Genomic DNA, 15,056 nt, shown 5'->3' on the forward strand with positions numbered 1-15,056 from the left:
TTAAAAATGTAATTAGAATCATGTTGATTATTGTTTGGGGCTCTCCCTTTTCACTTAACATCCTGTTATCACATTCTACCATTAGCCCCTTCTTCCAGGCAAAGACACAGAAACTAAGAAAATGAAGTCAAGGCCGGGTGCGGTGGCTCACGCCTGTAATCCCAGCACTTTGGGAGGCTGAGGCGGGCAGATAACCTGAGGTCAGGAGTTCAAGACCAGCCTGGCCAACATGGCGAAACCCTGTCTCTACCAAAAATACAAAACTTAACTGGGCATGGTGGCCAATGCCTGTAATCCCAGCTACTCGGGGGGGCTGAGGCAGGAGAATCGCTTGAACCCAGGAGGTGGAGGTTGCAGAGGGCCGAGCTCGTGCCACTGTACTTCAGCCTGGGTGACAGAGCAAGACTCTGTCTCAAAAAAAAAAAAAAAAAAAAAAAGGAAAGTCAGTTGCTCAAGGCCATTCCAACTCAACATTCACACTCAAGTCTTTTGATACCAACGCCAGGGCTGAAATTATCACAACTGTTTTTAGATGGAGAAATTGAGACATGGAAGGGCAGTGTCCTGTACCAGTGTCATGCTGGGGCTCACCCTGGGGGAACTGAGGAGGGGATTTGCCTTGTGGGACTGGAGGAGCTGTTGGATTTAGAAGCTTGTGGGCAGGACACCGTGCTTACAGCCTGGGCTGGGGAGAGTAACACAGCCTCTGCATTCAAAAAAGCTTAGCCCCAGTGAGACAAACAGCATCCACTTTCCTCTACTGAGCTCGAAAGCAGAGGCTCACTAAGCCTTAGCTTCTACTTCTGCCATGAGAGTGAAAATTCTAACCTCACCGTGTTGTTGTAAGGATGCCAATTGCAGAAGCCACTTGCTTTGTCCACTGTGGGGATGCCAGTGTAAGAATAATAGAATCTTTTTATCTTTTTTTTTTTTTTTTGAGACGGAATCTTGCTCTGTTGCCCAGGCTGGAGTGCAGTGGCGTGATCTCGGCTCACTGCAAGCTCTGCTTCCCGGGTTCGCGCCATTCTCCTGCTTCAGCCTCCCGAGTAGCTGGGACTACAGGCGCCCGCCACCACGCCCTAATTTTCTGTATGTTTTAGTAAAGACGGGGTTTCACCATGTTAGCCAGGATGGTCTCGATCTCCTGACCTTATGATCCACTTGCCTCAGCTTCCCAAAGTGCTGGGATTACAGGCGTGAGCCACTGCACCTGGCCTTTTTTTTTTTTTTTTTTGAGACTGAGTCTCGTGTCGCCCAGGCTGGAGTGCAGAAGTGCAATCTCGGCTCACTGCAACCTCTGCCTCCTGGGTTCAAGAGATTCTCCTGCCTCAGACTCCCAAGTATCTGGGATTACAGGCGCCCGCCACCACACCTGGCTAATTTTTTTTGTATTTTTAGTAGAGATGGGGTTTCACCATGTTGGCCAGGCTGGTCTCAAACTCCTGACCTCAGTTAACCACCTGCCTTGGCCTCCCAAAGTGCTGGGATTACAGGCATGAGCCACCGAGCCTGGCCAGAATAAGAGAATCTTAAACAATCATGGAGTGCTTAGCTAGTGCCAGACACGGCACTGCAGGCTCTACCTACATTGCTCCATGAAACTTTCATAAAAAACCCATCAGGAAGGTGTGATTATTATCATCTCTGTTTTATAGCAGAGAACACCCAGGCTTCAAAGGGTAAAAAATCACTCACCCAAGGTCACACAAGCACCAGGAGCCAGGACTTGAACCAAGATCAGTTTATGCCAGGTTCAAACCCTTAAATCCAGTGATTTGATTCATGACTAGAAGCAGCATAATGTTGTGGGAAAAGTACACAAACAGCTATCAGCTGTGAGATCCGGTTTTCGTTCTGAACAGACTGCATAGTAATTTGTTTAAATAGCCATGATAAAATGATGATAGCACTCATTTGTTGAGCATATGCTTTTCTTGCAAGTATCACACTTAATACTGATAACAGACCTCAGAGGAAAGTATCATTTTCCTGACTTTATAGATGAAAAAACAATCTCAGGGCCGGAGGCAGTGGCTCACGCCTGTAATCCCAGCACTTTGGGAGGCCAAGGCGGGAGGATCACCTGAGGTCAGGAGTTCGAGACCAGCCTAGCCAACATGGCAAAACCCCATCTCTACTAAAAATACAAAAATTAGTTGAGTGTAGTGGCAGGTGCCTGCAGTCCCAGCTACTTGGGAGGCTAAGGCAGGAGAATCGCTTGAACCCAGGAGGCGGAGATTGCAGTGAACTGAGATCGTGCCATTGCACTCCAGCCTGGGAGACAGAGCAAGACTTCATCTCAAAACAAACAATCTCCGAGAGATTGTTTGAAACTCACACAACACGTGAAATGTGGCTGATCCAAACTGAGATGCTGTGTCTGAAATATACACCAGATTTCAAAGACTTAGTAAGTATCAGAAAGAGAATTTAATATTTCTTTTTTTTTTTTTTTTTTTTTTTTGAGACGGAGTCTCATTCTGTCGCCCAGGCTGGAGTGCAGTGGTGCGACCTCAGCTCACTGCAACCTCTGCCTTCCAGGCTCAAGTGAGTCTCCTGCCTCAGCCTCCCAAGTAGCTGGGACTACAGGGGCCTGCCACCATGCCCGGCTCATTTTTTGTATTTTCGCAGAGACGGGGTTTCACCACGTTGGCCAGGCTGGTCTTGAAATCCTGACCTCAAGTGATCCGCCCGCCTTGGCCTCTCAAGCTGCTGGGATTACAGGCAGGAGCCACTGTGCCTGGCTGAGAATTTAATATTTCATTTATATTTTTATATTGATGACATGTTGAAATGATAACAAAAAAATTTTGATAGATTATATTAAAATTCATTTCATCTGCTTCTTATTTTCTTCTAATATGGCTCCTAGAAAATTTAGAATTACATATGCAGGTCATGTAATATTTCCACTGGACAGCACTAGAGGATTTTTTCATTGCCTTGGCTACAGGGAACAGGTCCCGCCCACTCCACGTGACCTGAAACCAAGCTCCTTTGTAGTTAGGGGCCTTGCACTGGGTAAAGGAATCATCCCCCATACACACCCACATATCTGCACACTGCAGGTGGAGAGTCCTGGTGGTGCATCCCCACCGCTTCCTCCCCGACTCCCATCTGCCTCTGGGCCAGCCTATGTCCCTGCAAGACGTGACTGTTATTTTTAGCACTTGCCGCCTCAGCACAGCTGGCTGGGGAGCTTGCTGGGCGTGGGCCAGCCCCAGGAGTGCCATCTCCCTGCCAATGGGGGTCTCAGGAGAACTCGATTGTGAGGCTCTGGGGCCTCTGAGAGCCTGTGAGCAAGCTCCCAACATCCCTGGCAAGTACATATGATCGTAATCCGCATATTTGCAGATGACGAGACCAAGGCGAGGAGGTCTCTACAAGCTAGGAAGTGGCAGCGCTGGGGCTTGGAAGCAAGTCGTCTAGCCTGGGCCTTCTTCCCAAAGGCCTAACACTTCACAGGGGTGGGCTGTGGGCCCTGCCCACTACACTCTGGGCAGATGCCAGGTCTCGTGCAGCCTTTCAGTGGGGGCGTTTTATACCTTATAAAGTATTCTACACAAGAGAAAGGGAAACAGTCGATTTGGAAGGAGGTGGATAGGCAGATGAAACTTCATTTCAGGGTGTGCAGTGCAACATCTCCAAATGAAGTGGGTTACAGTAATTTAAAAGAGGCATACAAACATAAAAACAAAACTACACAAAAACCAAGACTGTCTCATGGTTTAGAACCCAAGCTTCAGCGTTCTAATCCGTGCCTCATCTGTCTAAGCTTCGGTCTCCTCCACTACACAATTGGCATGAAAGTGGTTAGAGGATTAAATGAGATCATGGACCTAAGAGCTTAGCGGAGTGCCAGGTACGAGTGAGCCCTCGGTGAACACTAGCTAGTGTTATTATTTATCAAGGGTTTATTGTATATCAAGTACCATGCTAACTGGTTACATAATTCCTCCCCTTAAAACCTCACAACAACCTCCTGGGGCAGCTACTTTTATCCTGCCCATTTTACAGATAAAGAAACTGAGGCTCAGAGAAGTGAGAGGTGAAGTCACTCTTCAAGGTCACATGGCTAGTGAGGAGCAGCAAAGCTTGGAGTTTTTTGGTAACAGCTTTTTAAAGATACAATTCACACACCATACAATTTACCCACTTAAAGTGTATAATTCAGCCAGGCGCAGTGGCTCACATCTGTAATCCCAGCACTTTGGGAGGATGAGGCAGGCAGATCACTTGAGGTCAGGAATTCAAGACCAGCCTGGCCAACATGGTGAAACCCCATCTCTACTAAAAATACAAAAATTAGCTGGTCACGATGGTGCATGCCTGTAGTCCCAGCTACTCCAGAGGCTGAGGCAGGAAAATCACTTGAGCCCAGGAGGTCGAGGCTGCAGTGAGCCAAGATAGCATCACTGCACTCCAGCCTTGGTGACAGAGTGAGACCTTGACTCAAAAAAAAAAAAAAGTGCCATTATAGCTAATTAGATAAACGCAACATGAAAGTCACAGACTTCTCTTTAAGGCAATCACTCATCCTTAAATTTGAAGCTCAAAACCCTGGGAGAGGGGAGCAGGGTAGAGCTTACTGGGTGGGGGGTTCTATGCTTTGTTTTGGGGTTTTTTTTTTTTTTCTTATTTTATCTTACTTTTTTCTTTTGAGACAGAGTTTCTCTTTGTCACCCTGGCATATTTTTTATTTTTTTGAGACAGGATCTTGCTATGTTGTGCAGGCTGGTCTCAAACTCAGGCTCAATCCATCCTCCCACCTCTCCATCCCTAAGTGCTAGGATTACTGGCATTAGCCACCGTGCCCGGGATTAAGGGGACAGTTGTGTCCTTTATAAATCTTGTAACTCTGGGATTCCAATGAGAAAAGCCTCCAGGGAGGCCAGGGTAGATAAAGGTGTCAGCAGGGTCCCCTCCCTCTGGAGTTTGGATAGAAAGAGCACTGGACATAGAGTCCTTTAACCCGGATTCAAATCCCGACTTGCTCCTTGCTACCTGTGTGACTTTGGGCAAGTCACATCACCAGCTCTGAGCCCAACTGTCATCTTGGGCAAAGCTGGAGAACAAACAAGGACCTGGGACTGGGATTACACAAATAGAAGAGAAGGTCCTCGCCCATGGCAGGCTCCCATCGATGTTTGGTGGAGCCGAGGCTGGGGGACTGTGTGTTGGGTTATTTAAGGAGCCGACTCTCTGACGCCTTCTATCAGTAAGTCATGTATTTAGCATTCATTCATCAAAGCCTCCGGATGCCTCCTACGTACCCTGCACTATGCTAGTCTTGGTAATCCGTGGTCCCCATCCGAGCGCCCAGGCGGGTCCGGGAGACCGACAAGAACCCGCGGGGAGGGCGCGGGGCTGGGGAGCCGCGGGCGGCCGGGTGGGCCCGCGCCGCCGCCATATGGAAAGCATTGAGCGGCGCTCGCATTCCAAACGCGCGGGGCTGCCCTGGCTCGCAGGCGCCGGCTCCTGGCCCGCGCCCGGCCTGCTCTTGGCAGCCGGGGCCTGCGCGCCCCATCAGGGGCCTCCCACCGCGGCCTTCGCGGGAGCGCGGCCAAAGCAGACGAGGCGGGTGGGGGGCGTAGTGGAAGAAGCGCTTGACCCGCAATGGACCCGGGAGGTGCCCCCGGGATGGCCGGAATCCCAAGGATTCCGTTGCTTTGTTGTATTACAGAAAAGTAATGGAAACATGTGAGTCTCCGCCGCAGACAGAGGCAAAGAGAGGTCGTAAGGTTGGCATTCAGGGCCGCAGCCTAAGTTTCAGATCAGCTTTCCCTGACCTTCATCCTGTTTCTCCTTTCTGCTGGAGCCCTTATCTTGGGTTCCATGACTGACAGAGAACAGCGCCAGGCGGTAGCTGACCCTCCAAAGGTAGTGGGTGATCAGTCGCAGGGGACGATGGCTCAGCACCAACCACGTGCCAGGCAGGCTTCCCGCGTTCATCTCGTGGCCCTTCCAGAAGCCACTGCCATGATTAGGGTCATTGCTGTTGACAAATGAGGTGACGGGTTCCAAATGAATCCACCACTCCAGTGGTCCAAAACCCGGCCCTGCATGGGATCACCCCTGGGCTTGTGAAAACTGGGAGCGCTGGGTGGGCCCCACATGGTTTGAGTCAGTAGTTCTGGAGTGAGGCTGAAGATTTTGCATTTATAAGAACTACCAGTCTAGGCTGATGCTCCAGGTCTGGAGCTACACTTTGAGAACCACTGCCCTATGCAACAGTGCCTCTTATGAATAAGTTTTAGGCCCTTAGGGAAACCTACAACTCACCATAGACCACCTTCCATCGCAGGGATCTATATGATGTATTTTCTTCCCCGTAACAACATTAGAGAGTTGCTTTCCTGACTGTCTGCCTGATGTCCAACCCTCAGAGGGAGTGAGCCCCAGACACTACATTCAGTCATCTCTGAGTGCACCTCATGTGTACCGTGTGACCTCCGCTTTCTAAAGCATGCATGCATCTGTCAAGCAAAAGGTCAAGGAACCGTTCAAAGATGAATTTGCTCACTTAAGTGATGACCAGGAGAGGGATCAGTCAGGGCTGGGGAAGGGACTGGGAAGCTTGCAGAAAACTGCCAGAGGCTTCCAGAAAGGGAATGTGCAGGGCTGGGGCTAGAGAGTTGGATGATGGGGGCAGGCAGGACAGGGTCTTTAGCACATGAGCATACTGAGAGGGGAGTGACGGGGCAGTCACACTCAGACAGGGAGCTACCTGCCATCACTGCTATAATCGGAGGGGCCTTGGTGTGGAGGGGAGCAGAGACCTGGCACAAGGAGCTGAGGGAATCGAGAGCTTCTGGAAGGCCTCCCCATTTTATTGACCCAGTGAGTCCATGTGGTTTCTCTGTCACACTCTAGCTGGCTTGAGCAAAGGGAGAGCATCCTCACTCATGTTGCACATATTACTGCATTTACTAAGTCATTTAACAATGACATTCATAGATGAGGGTATTTCTGGTGTTCAAATAATCACAGCTGCCACTTATTAAGTGCCTGTTACATGCCAAGCACTTTACATCATCTTAATCCTCCCAGCAACTCCGATAAGGTGGCACTGAGATTGTCCCCATTGTACAGATGAGGAAACTGAGGCTAAGAGAGATTAAACAGCTTGGCTAAAGTCCCAGTCGCTAGGAAATGGCAGGGCTATTGTCTTTCCATCTCAAAACTGCTGCTTTCCACTCTACCATCCTCCCCTCATTTCCTGAACACCTGCTCTGTGCAAGGCCCTGTGTGCAACCACAAAATGAATCATTCAAGTAGTCATGTATTCAATAACCCTTTTTTGAGCACTTACTATTTTTATGGGCTTATTTATTTATAGCATGCCTTATTTCAGAAAGCACTTAACTTCTTTATTTGATATACAAGAATAAAATTTTACAGGAGTGGTCATGTGACAAGCATCAAATGAAAAACAGAAGTTGGAAAGGTCAGAAGAACCCAGGAATGACAGGTATACAAGTGCGGACCTTGAGGTCCTATGTGCCATGGGGACAGGCCACAAATTGCCCTCTGACCTTTCTCGCAGCTGAAACTTGATCCCACGCAATTCAGTGTCCATAAGACACTGGCACAACATTGCTGAGGCAAATCAAAACTCTATTAGGCCCTGAGACCCGAGAGGTATTTTTTTAGAGAGTTGGCATGAAGAGAACACTGTTAAACGTAAGGAATAATGTCCCCAAACAGCCTCCCAATTGCACGTACGGCACAAGTCTCTGGGGCCGTTTCCTGTACCGCCGCCCCCCCTCCTCCCCCCGACTCCTACTCTGTGCTGGCCCAAGTTCCATAGCAGGAAAACAGCTCAGAAAAGAGAGAGCCGAGACAAGGCCAGGCAAGCACACCGCCCTCTAGCTTCATCCACGTGTGGGGTTTGCAGCAAACATTGGTAATAAATGCTCAGTTCAGGTCCCAGGTAAGTTTTGTTTGGTCTGAGCTGTGTACTTAAATGGCTTGAATTAGCTGTCAACTTTAAACAAGTTTCACCTTTTTAAAAATTCTGAGTCCAATTTAGCTCCACTAGGATTGCACAGCGATGGTGGCCATGGGAGGTGGGTGCTAGTTTTATCCTTCTCAAAATGGGGAGCTCCTCCAAAAAGGAACCAGAATTTTAAGGTGGGGGTGGATGCTGGACAGATCTGAGGCCCAAATTCTGGGGAGAGGAGTGAAGGTTGTTTGTCACACCTGGGTCAAAGGGTGGGGGTGGAGAGTAGGAGAAGAGGCTACACAGGTGAAAAGGTGTCAGATCACAAAGGGCCTTGTATGCCAAACTAAGGAGATTGAACTTGACCGTGAAGCTAGGCAGACCCTCTGGAGAGTTTTAAAGCAAGGAGTCGTGTGGATGAACAAACCTGTGATGGGCTGGGTTACCAAGGAGGGCTTCCTGGAGGAGGTCAGACTTGAGCTGAGGGAGGGATAGGATTTGGAGAGCTGACACTCTGATGAGCTGCTTCAGTTAAAGCTCACAAAAACCCTTCCCTCCCCCATGCCCTTTGAAATCATTTGAATCAAAGATTGCATGTGTTAAAGATGTGTTTGTTATCTGAAAGCTGTGGTTTCTCTTTAACAGATTCGGGGCCTCATCCTTTGACTCGGAACCAGGAAGGAATTAGGAGCGAGTCCTCCTGCCCAGAGAGCTAATTACTGAAATTCAGTGGCCTCACCAGGGCGAGCGGGGTCACCGGTCTCCATCCCCCAACAGCTCCTAATTTCTAACTGGTCAAAGTTAGACATTTTAGTACATTTTTATGGGCTGCCCAAAGCCAGCTGGAAGCTTTTTTTCCATAAACTCTCCCTGAGACAAGTAGCCAGGTTTCACATATTAAAATGAAAACGTCAAAAGCGTTAACAGGGAAAAAAAAAAAAAAAAAAGCAGGCTCATTTGTGAGGCCTCAGCTCACAAAACCTGAATCAGGGTCCAACAGCATCTGCCTGTTTTTCTTCTGCAAAGCTGATGATCAAGTTAAAAGGATGATGATAATCACTTGTTTATCTATTCACTCAGCAAACACTTACGGGACATTTACTGGGTGCCAGGTCTTGAGCTGGGCACTGAGATGAGAAGCTGCCTGAGGCATGATGGTCCCATCCCCACTGCCCTCCAGGGCTCAAAATACTTCATAGTTTACAAAGTGTTTTCACACGCAATTTTGTGAGCTGTCGGTGCCATTATTATCCACATTGCTTAATACATGGCAGAACCTGACCTTAGGTTATCCAAGTCCAGATTCTAAGTCCAGTCCAGATCCTAAAGCCTGTCCACTCTTCCCTTTCTTCCTCTTTCTTTCTTCTTCCTTCCTTTCTTTTTCTTTCTTTCTTTCTTTCTTTCTTTTTCTTTCTTTTTCTTTCTTTCTTTCTCTTTCTTTCTTTTCTTTCTTTCTTTCTCTTTCTTTTCTTTCTTTCTCTTTCTTTTCTTTCTTTCTCTCTTTTTTTCAAGACAGGGTCTTGCTCTGTCACCCAGGCCAGAGTGCAGTGGCACAATCATGGCTCACTGAAGGCAGTCTCAACCTCCCAGGCTCAATTGATCCTCCCAGCTCAGCCTCCTGAGTAGCTGGGACTACAGGCGCCTGCCACCACACCAGGCTACTTTTTAAATTTTTCATAGAGACAGGGTTTCGCCATGTAGCCCAGGCTGGCCTTGAACTCCCAGGCTCAAAGGATCTTCCTACCTTGGCCTCCCAATTCCTGTGCTGGAATTACAGGCATGAGTCACTGTGCCCAGGCTACCCTTGGTCCTTTTTTTTTTTTTTTTTTTGAGATGGTGTCTCGCTCTGTCGCCCAGGCCAGAGTACAATGGCACGATCTTGGCTCACTGCAACCTCCACCTCCCAGGTTCAAGTGATTATTCTGCCTCAGCTTCCCAAGTAGCTGGGACTACAGGCACCCACCACCACGCCCAGCTAATTTTTGTATTTTTAATGGAGTCGGGGTTTCACCATATTGGCAAGGCTGGTCTCAAACTCCTGACCTCGTGATCCATCCGCCTCAGCCTCCTAAAGTGCTAGGATTACAGGTGTGTGCCACCGTGCCTGGCCTCATCTGTTACTGGCCTAAGTTGGGCAATAGCTCCAAGAGGTTTAGCTGTCACTTATGATCTGTCCAGCATCCACCCCCACCTTAAAATTCTGGTTCCTTTTTGGAGGAGCTCCCCATTTTGAGAAGGATAAAACTAGCACCCACCTCCCATGGCCACCATCGCTGTGCAATCCTAGTGGAGCTAAATCCTTCCACGGCATCTCATCCTGTCTGGCTAGTGGACAGGCACATGGAAAATGCAACACTAGCCAATCAGATCATCATTCTTGGGGCTGACTCTTGAGTGAGTGGTGAGGGGACCCTTGGAGATCACTCACCCACAGTAGAGAACCCTGGATCAGACTGTGCCTGCAGCCTTCCCTTGGCCAGAATTCCTCTCTTGGTCCTGCCCTTTGTCCAAGCCTGTTCTCCAGCCTTTTGTTTGTTCTGTGTACCTTCACTACCCTCCAGGAAGTCCCCCTTTTGCTTTGGATGGACAGAGTTGGTCCTGGTTGCTCATAATCAAGAATTCCAACTGATACAAGGCCCTTGGTCTCCATCCTGTTTACAGAGATGGCAGGAAATAGCCACCTCCCCTGGTGCTGTGGACACTGACAAAGGAGTTTCTTCCCAAGAAAACCATTTTTGGGTGCCATGAAAATATTGGCATAGCCTCTCTTGCCAAGGCCTAAGAATTATCACAGCAGATAGACCCAGTTATCCAGGCTGCTGCCTGCATCCTGAAAGGCAGACATGAGCTCACAGCTCACTGCTGGGTTTCACACCTGTCAGCTCTTTGAGCTGCCACCAAGCTTGTTCTCCCTGCAATTCCATCCCATCTGGGAGCTTCTAGCCTTTTAAGGGTCATGAATGTGAAGAAGGAGGCTGGGCAGGGCGCGGTGGCTCACGCCTATAATCCTAGCACTTTGGGAGGCCGAGGTGGGTAGATCAGTTGAGGTCAGGAGTTCGAGACCAGCCTGACCAACATGGTGAAGCCCCCTCTCTACTAAAAAAATACAAAAATTAGCCAGGAATGGTGGTGCATGCCTGTAGTCCCAGCTGCTTGGGAGGCTGAGGCAGGAGAATCTCTTGAACTTGGGAGGTGGAGGTTGCAGTGAGCTGAGATCGCACGACTGCACTCCAGTCTGGGCGACAGACATGTGGGGACTTGCAAGAGGACAAGGAGTTGAGACCTGCACGTGTGTCATTAGATGCTCAGGGGACGAGCTCTGTTCTCAAGGACTGTGAAGGAAGGTGGGTCGGTCAGTCTCTGGAGAAGCAGAACCAATGGGAGATACACTGACTATGTATACAGATGCTTGTCCACTTACAATGGGGCTTCTCCAATACCGTAAGTGGAAGATGCATTTAATATACCTAACTTACCAAATATCACAGTATGATTTCTACTGAATGCACATAGCTTTTGCACCATCATAAAGCCAAAAAATCATAAGGCATACCATCATCATTCAGGGACCATCTCTGTGTGTGTGTGTATATATATGTTTGTTCATAAACAGATGTATTTAAGAAATTAATTTGCATGATTATGGGAGCTGGCAAGTCCAAAATCTATAGGGCAGGCCAGCAGGCTGGAATTAATGCTTAAGTCTCCAGACAGAATTTTTTCTCCAGGAAACGTCAGTTTTTGTTTTTGTTTTTGTTTTTGAGACGGAGTTTCACTCTGTTGCCCAGGCTGGAGTGCAATGGCATGATCTCAGCTTACTACAACGTCCGCCTCCCAGGTTCAAGCAATTCTCCTCCCTCAGCCTTGCAAGTAGCTGGGATTACAGGCACGTGCCACCACGACTGGCTAATTTTGCATTTTTAGTAGAGACAGGATTTCACCATGTTGGCCAGGCTGGTCTTGAACTCCTGACCTCAGGTGATCCGCTCGCCTCGGCCTCCCAAAGTGCTGGGATTATAGGTGTGAGCCACCGCATCCAGCCAGAAACCTCAGTTTTTACTCTTAAGGCCTTCCACTGATTGGCTGTGGCCTACTCACTCTATCAAGGGTAATTTTCTTTTTCTTTTTTTTTTTTTTTTTTAGACAGAGTCTCACTCTGTCGCCAGGCTGGAGTGCAGTGGGGCGATCTCGCCTCATTGCAACCTCCGTCTCCCAGGTTCAAGCAATTCTCCTGCCTCAGCCTCCCGGGTAGCTGTATAGGTGTGTGCAACCACACCCGGCTAATTTTTTTGCATTTTTAGTAGAGACGGGGTTTCACCATGTTGGCCAGGCTAGTCTCGAGGGTATTTTTCTTAAAGTCAACTGATGATAAATGTTAACCACATCTCTAAGATGCCTTGACAGTGACACCTAGGTTGATGTTAGATTAAATAACTAGGTATGATAGCTTAGTCATGTGGACATATAAAATTGACCATCACAGAGGGGTCAGCCCAGAGTGGTGCCTCTGCCAGAGGGCGGTGACTACAGGCTGGATGAACCAGCCGTTGGAGTGGGAAACACTCCAGCTGACATTGGGTCATCTGGCTGTGGGAGGGATCTACATAGTCACACCACGAGTGCATGGCTAAATGCTGTGGTTAGCCGTGAAGGATGAGGGAATAAATGACTTGTGGTTTGAGCCTATATTCTTCTTTGCTTTCCCTGTGACCTGCACAGACCAAGCTCCTTGCTGCAGAGGTCTGTTCCTTGGAATGCTTCCCCCCACCCACTTTCTGTCTAGCTGCCTTCGCATCTCTCTATTTTAGTTCGATGTCCATACAAACTCTGCTTGCCACCACACCAGCCACATATAACTCCCCAGAGCCTCTTTCCTGCAGGCTGAGTGTTCAGATTCCCTGCACACACATGCCTGGGGCCTGTCGAAGCCTCATGGGTGAGACCCAGACCCCGATGGTTAGAACCACATCTGCAATGAAGAGCTTTCAGCTTACAGGCTCCTACCCCGAGGGATGTCCCACGCAGCTGGGCTCCCTCCCTGCAGCTCCAGCCCAGATGTTTCCTCTCCTCTGCAGGGAGAGGCATCTGGGACTTTGAATTGTAATCTTGGAAGAAGCAGCTATAAGACACAAATCTGAATGGTCCCAGCTAAACCGCTTGGAACTATTGCCCCAGCTTAAGTCCGAAGATCAGGGAGCAGAACAGACAACAGAGAAAGGCCAGACATGAGAGTTCCTTCTGAGAGCTATAAAAGAGTGAAGATTAGCTTTAAAGAGCCATGGAATTCTGGCAACAGAATTTCCACTTCTCCAAGCTGAAAGAGGTCCTGAAGGTCACTTTGGCATTCCTCCACCCAGGCAGGGATTACCTCTGAAACTCATAAGAAGGTCACATGTCACGGAACACTCAAACAGAAGGATTTTAAAATAAATTTTGGCAATATAAAAACTCAAGAGGACTGCTGGGGGCCTGACAAAAGTGGCATGGCATACATCTCTGGTCAGGGGAGGGGCAGAGGCCTGGACCCACTTATGGCTCATATGCTGATTTACTACTTCACCTTGAATGAGTCTTTCCTGCATGACTTTGGCCAGACCTCTCCTGCTTTCTTTTTTTTCTTTTCTTTTTTTTTTTTTTTTTGAGACGGAGTCTTGCTGTGTCACCCAGGCTGGAGTTCAGTGGCATGATATCGCCTCCTGGGTTCAAGCCATTCTCCTGCCTCAGCCTTCCCAGTAGCTGAGATTACAGGCACACACCACCATGCCCAGCTCATTTTTGTACTTTTAGTAGAGACGAGGTTTCACCATGTTGGCCAGGCTGGTCTCAAACTTTTGACCTCATGATCCGCCCGCCTTGGCCTCCCAAAGTGCTGGGATTACAGGCGTGAACCACTGCGCCGGACCTCTCCTGCTTTCTAGATATCTGTTTCCCCATCTGAAAATGAGAAGTTGGACAACTTGACTTGGAAGGTCCCCTCCATTAAGACACAGGGTCTCACTCTGTTGCTCAGACTGGAGTGCAGTGATGTAATCATAGCTCACTGCCTGCTTGAACTTCTGGGCTCAAGCAATCCTCCTACTTCAGCCTCCCGAGTAGCCGGCACTGCAGGTGCATATCACCACCTTGCTATGGTCTTGCTATGTTGCCCAGGCTGGTCTTGAACTCCTGGCCTCAAATGATCCTCCCACCTCAACCTCCCAAGTAGTTGGGATTTACAGGAGTGGCTGGTATTGGCTTTTTTTTAATTTTAATTTTTATTTTTTTAGACAGAGTCTCGCTCCTAGGCCAGAGTGCAGTGGCGCTATCTGAACTCACTGCAACTTCTGCCCCCAGGGTTGAAGTGATTCTCATGCCTCAGCCTCTGGAATAGCTGGGATCATAGGCGTGTACTACCATATCCAGCTAATTTTTTTTTTTTTTTTTTTTTTTTGGTAGAGATGTGGTTTCACCATGTTGGCCAGGCTGGTCTCAAACTCCTGGCCTCTAGTGATCCACCTACCTCTGCCTCCCAAAGTGCTGGGATTACAGGTGTGAGCCACCGTGCCCGGCCTGGCATTAGCTTTTGAATACACCATATCACCTGGGTTCAAACCTCAGTTCCACCAATACTATTTGAATCATACAAATAACCCTGTTGTATCCACTCTCTTCTTATTTGCTCTCCTCTGGCTATATCTTGGGCAGTTGGTTGTACCTTGTCTCCTTCATGAAATGCCCAGCAAGAGCCTTGGCTCCTGGGCAACAGCTCTCATACATTTCCTCTTTCTCCTACACACCCGTCTTGGGGCCAGGAGCTCACCCACCTCACGCGGATCGACTTATGGATTGCTTGACCCCAGAAAGGATGCCTTGTAAATACTGGAGTTCATTGATAAAATGACGCCTCTGTATTTTAATGTGGGGAAAACTTTAAAGGTATCTTTAATTAACTATCTCTATCTATCTAAGTCAGTCTTTTATGATCACACTGTTTTAATCATATCAATCAAAATCTCTAATTGAATGTAGTATGTAGACCTAATTGATAAAAACAAGAAGACAAAATATCTCTCAAATAGTCAATGCAGCTTTTGGTGGGTCAAATCTTTATATAACATCCTTTATGAAGAATGAC

The 15,056-nt window shown here is 48.3% G+C and overlaps 1 protein-coding gene across 4 annotated transcripts in view; it reads left to right on the plus strand.

Annotated features, from left to right (window-relative positions):
* The first annotated feature begins 5,013 nt into the window (after nt 1-5,013).
* PHF19 (PHD finger protein 19) overlaps nt 5,014-15,056 on the plus strand; it is a 38,433-nt gene continuing 28,390 nt past the window's right edge. The window contains exons 1-2 of one of the 4 annotated variants that reach the window (XM_055271282.2): nt 6,037-7,933; nt 8,588-8,685. Coding sequence is in view for 1 of the 4 variants with exons in the window: in XM_055271280.2 (XP_055127255.1) it covers nt 5,282-5,323 (42 nt within the window). In the remaining 3 variants the exon portion in view is untranslated. Of the gene's footprint in view, nt 5,324-6,036; nt 7,934-8,203; nt 8,686-15,056 lie in introns of those variants that run through there. The other 3 variants (XM_055271280.2, XM_063636056.1, XM_063636058.1) reach the window with 3 other exon arrangements.

The sequence above is a fragment of the Symphalangus syndactylus genome, chromosome 3, assembly GCF_028878055.3.
Source record: "Symphalangus syndactylus isolate Jambi chromosome 3, NHGRI_mSymSyn1-v2.1_pri, whole genome shotgun sequence".
Taxonomy (NCBI): domain Eukaryota; kingdom Metazoa; phylum Chordata; class Mammalia; order Primates; family Hylobatidae; genus Symphalangus; species Symphalangus syndactylus.